Source organism: Alexandromys fortis, unplaced genomic scaffold (genome assembly GCF_014885135.2).
Source record: "Alexandromys fortis isolate MF-2015 unplaced genomic scaffold, M_Fortis_MF-2015_v1.1 scaffold_150, whole genome shotgun sequence".
Classification (NCBI taxonomy): domain Eukaryota; kingdom Metazoa; phylum Chordata; class Mammalia; order Rodentia; family Cricetidae; genus Alexandromys; species Alexandromys fortis.
In genome coordinates, this window is record NW_026068027.1 from 1,368,227 (window position 1) to 1,372,399 (window position 4,173).

At 52.1% G+C, this 4,173-nt stretch overlaps 1 protein-coding gene across 5 annotated transcripts in view; it reads right to left on the reverse strand.

Moving 5' to 3' along the window:
- The window catches only part of Spsb2 (splA/ryanodine receptor domain and SOCS box containing 2), a 2,097-nt gene extending 532 nt beyond the window's left edge, over window positions 1-1,565 (reverse strand). The window contains exons 1-2 of one of the 5 annotated variants that reach the window (XM_050164106.1): window positions 1,429-1,565; window positions 240-982 (exon numbers count right to left, since the gene is read on the reverse strand). In XM_050164106.1, coding sequence (XP_050020063.1) covers window positions 240-903 — 664 coding nt within the window. In that variant the 5' untranslated portion in view covers window positions 904-982; window positions 1,429-1,565. Of the gene's footprint in view, window positions 1-239; window positions 983-1,174; window positions 1,331-1,428 lie in introns of those variants that run through there. The other 4 variants (XM_050164107.1, XM_050164110.1, XM_050164108.1 and 1 more) reach the window with 4 other exon arrangements.
- Window positions 1,566-4,173: the final 2,608 nt, after the last annotated feature.

Genomic DNA, 4,173 nt, shown 5'->3' on the forward strand with positions numbered 1-4,173 from the left:
CCCCCCCCCCCCCCCCCCCCCCGCTCAGGCTCCTTATTCCTTCAGTTCTGCCTGCACCTGAGAGCTAAGGCTCTGAATTTCCACACCACACAGCCAGTAAGGCCTGGGAGTGAAGCTAGTTATCCAAGTGATAAGCCAAAGTGACTTAAAGCCCCCTTCCTGTAGCCCAAGCGTGAGGTTCCATCCCAAACCATTGCCAGGAGTGGCAATTCTCTCCCCACACCTAGGCCAGGTCTCACCTCTTCTCTCGCCCATGTAGCGGATGCGGACCTGGCACTGGCCCCAAACAGCGCTTACAGAGGGATAGAGGGTCCTGCCCTTCAGTCCACGGAAGGCTGGTCCCAGGTACGTGCCCCCAATAGAGTAGCCCAGAGTCCCCTCCTCCATGTCGAGAACCACCAACAGTCTCTCTGGCACCACCAGCTGCTCACCCTGAGGTCCGGCTGGGTACTGGGGTGCCTCCAGGCCCTTACTCTGGTGATACAATTTGCCCCGCCCAATATCCCAGCCCCACGACTCGCCGTTGCTGCCCAAAAGCGCCGCATAGTGGTCAACCTGCAGCGGGGCGAGGGCAGTGGCCACGCCCACCACGGCGTGTGTGCCCCTCTGCTCCAGGGGCCAGCTGATCTCCCAGGCATGCAGGCCCCTCGAGTAACCCTTCTTTCCCCGGACCCCATCGGTGCTTTGGGCCACAGGGCGCCGCTCGAAGCACAACCCCCCTTCCTTGACGTCGATGTTCTCGGAACAATCCTTGGGATTCCAGCCGTGGCACCGTTGGGCCCCTAGGTCAGGAGGGGGTGCAGACAGGAGCTCCTCCAAGCCCTCGGGAGGGGAGAAGTCAGAGTACAGAGCATGGGAGGTGGGGGTGCTGCTGCTGCCCCTTGCAAGGGCCGTCTGGCCCATGAGGTGAGCAGCTGAAGGGATCCTCGAAACAGACCTGCTGGGGCGTCTCTCTTCTGAAAGTTGAACTCCGGATCGTCCCCTGGAGCGGTGTGGAAAGAGAACAGACAGTGAGACGCAGCATCTTTCCCTCCGCTCCCGTCATCCGTTCACCCGTGTGTGCCAACCAGCCTGCTTACTCTTGGTCCCCCAACCCTCCTGGATCCATCACTCTGCTTTCACCCCATCTGCCCCGCGCTCCCCTCCAAGATTCTCACAACTGTGCCCCTCAGACCTCACCAAGGGCCGTCCCCCTTGCCGTCCCTAAGCGTCACCTCGCTGGGCTCCCCAGCCCGCGGGGACCTCGGCCGAAGCACAGACCGACACGGGTAGGGTAGGGTAGACGCGCCCCAGACCTGCCACCGCTTCCGGCTCCAGCAGGCACGCCGAACGCCCGCCCGCGCTCCGCCCCGGGACTCGGTGGGTGGTTAACCCTCTCGTCCCCGCCCAGCCCACGCTCGCCAGCCACGCCCCCCGTGGGAACCTCACCCGCGGCAAGAGACCGAGGCAAAGAATCTGTGGTGATGCCAGCCGAGGACAGGCGCGCATGATTTGTGGAGCCCACTCTGGATGGGTAACCTCTTGTCCCCTCCCAGGACTCGATCTGCCCCGACGCGAGCCTCTTCACCGCACTTAATCTTTCCGACACCACCTGAACAGCAGCGTGCCCCGCCCCGCCCCCGCGTCCCTGGCTAGAATTAACCCTTTGATGACATCATCGCCTTGGATTCTCCACGGAGAGTGTTCTCCACTGGAGACCTTTGTGCTACCTGGACGAGTCATTCCGAGACCCTAAGAGTAAGAGGCATTGACACCCTTTCTGAACTACTGTTCCCACTTCGTAGAACGTGGGGGCTGTTTCTTCCCTGAGTCTCCCTAAGATTCTGAAATGGTAGCCATTCATCCTCCTGCCTCAGCCTCTTGAGACTACTAGTGGGTACCTCCTCTTCTGGATGTGCTTCAAGGATCAGTTTTGAGTGATCGTTAGCTGTATTATCATGGAGATTGCCATTGAGTTGTGACCTCCTCAAATGCCTATTGATAACAGTTCAAATACCCCACAATGCTACAGGGAACTTTAACTCTTCCCCCCACCCCCCCAATAGGGGCTATGTAACTTTGGCTGGCCTAGAACTCCCTAGACATTGATTGGCCTGCCTCTGACTCCTAAATGTTGACCTAATTTTAACTTTTTTTTTCGTTATTGTTTGGTTGGGTTTGAAATGGTGTCTGTCTTGTAGCCCATCCTAGGACAAACCTGGCTGTGCAGCCAAAAGCTGGCGGCCTTCGATTCCTGCTCCTCTTAGCCCCACTTTCAAGTACTTGGATTATGGGGGTATGAGTCACATATGGCTAATTTTAACTTTTTACAATTCAGGTGTGGGGTTGCTGAGATGGCTCAGGAGTTGAGAGCAGTGGCTGTTCTTTCCGAGGACCCAGTCACGGTTCCAGCACCCACATGGCAGCAGCTCACGACCATCCATACATCCCAGTTCTGACGTCCACATGAATGTGGCACAGACACACAGTCACAAAAGAAAAAAACAAAAAACGAATACGTATGTAAAAGAAACGAATCTTTTTCTTTTCAAGACAGTATTTCTCTGTGTAGCCCTGGCTGTCCTGGAACTCGCTCTGTAGACCAGGCTGGCCTTGAACTCAGAAATCTGCCTGCCTCTGCTTCCCAAGTGCTGAGAAGCACCACCATCCAGCAAAACAAAGTAATCTTAAAAAATAAAATCTAGACATAATAATATCCTAAGTTGTGTTTGTGATTGCTTCCTTTTGGATGCTGGGAATTAAACTGAAGTCCTGTTTACTAAGCAAGCATTGCTTTACCATTGAAATACGGTACTCAGTGAATTGTACACGCATGTGCACACTTGATTCACCACCACCACCAAAGTAAAAAACTTCACTAGCATTCCAGAAGGCTTATTCTTACTCTTTCCCATGGACATAACTGGTAAATTTTTTTTGAAGGGGATCAGGATTTTTAGCTCTGTAGAACACACCACCAAGTGGGGCTGGAAAAAGATGGAAGACTGCTTTTCAACCAAGGCTTTAGGTTTCCAGTTGGGAAAGAGAAACACGGTTGGGCATCTTCCCTGGGAAGATACCAATGGGAGTTACTGAGTACCAGGTTCAGCACCCTCCCAGGGTTCAGAGCAGGACGTCTACAGCAAGCAAAAGCTGGCTAAGAGATCTGAGGGTAAAGAAAATAAATTAGCTCACATAAGTCTTTTTATCATGTCTCATTTATTCTTCCTATGCTCTCTCCAATCTTTTCTTTTTTTAATATTTATTTATTTATGTATACAATGTTCTGTTTGTGTGTCTGCCTGCAGGCCAGAAGAGGGCACCAGACCTCATTACAGATGGTTGTGAGCCACCATGTGGTTGCTGGGAATTGAACTCAGGACCTTTGGAAGAGCAGGCAATGCTCTTAACCTCTGAGCCATCTCTCCAGCCCCTTCCAATCTTTTCTTGATGTTTCCCTTTTGATGTTCCTCCTTGCTGTTCCTCCACGTTGTTCTACCCATCCCACAAGGTTTCCAGTTTATACTCCCACAGACATAGTTAACAAACATGCATTTAAATTTTTTTTTATTTATTTTATGGATATGAGTGACCTGTCTTTGGGCACACCAGAAGATGGCACCAGATCCTATTACAGATGGTTGTGAGCCCCCATGTGGTTCTGGGAATTGAATTCAGGACCTTTGGAAGAGCAGCCACTGCTCTTAACCATTGAGCCATTTCTCCATCCCCAAACATGAATTTTTTAGGGCTAACAGGATGCACAAAAGTCTGACAAGGTAGGCACCATGTCTCAGAAGGGGCCTGACTGTGAAGATCCCTGGCAGATACGAGGAGGATTAGGATGGAGGCCAAGATCCCAGTGCTGTATCTGTTGTCACCCAGGTGACACTCGGGAATTCCTTCTCTGGAGCTGGTGTAGCGACCCAAGCCTTTTTCCTGTATATTTCAGGGGTAAAGGTGCAAACAGTTAATTTCCTAGACTAAGACCTTGTGTCAAGTGAAAGGTGAAGGTAAGTACAGAATATTAATAGCTTGTTAGGCCGGGCGGTGGTGGCACACAACTTTAATACCAGCACTCGGGTGGCAGAGACAGGTGGATCTCTGTGAGTTCAAGGCCAGCCTGGTCTACAAGATCTAGTTCCAGTACAGGCTCCAAAGCTACAGAGAAACCCTATCTCAAAAAAAAAAAAA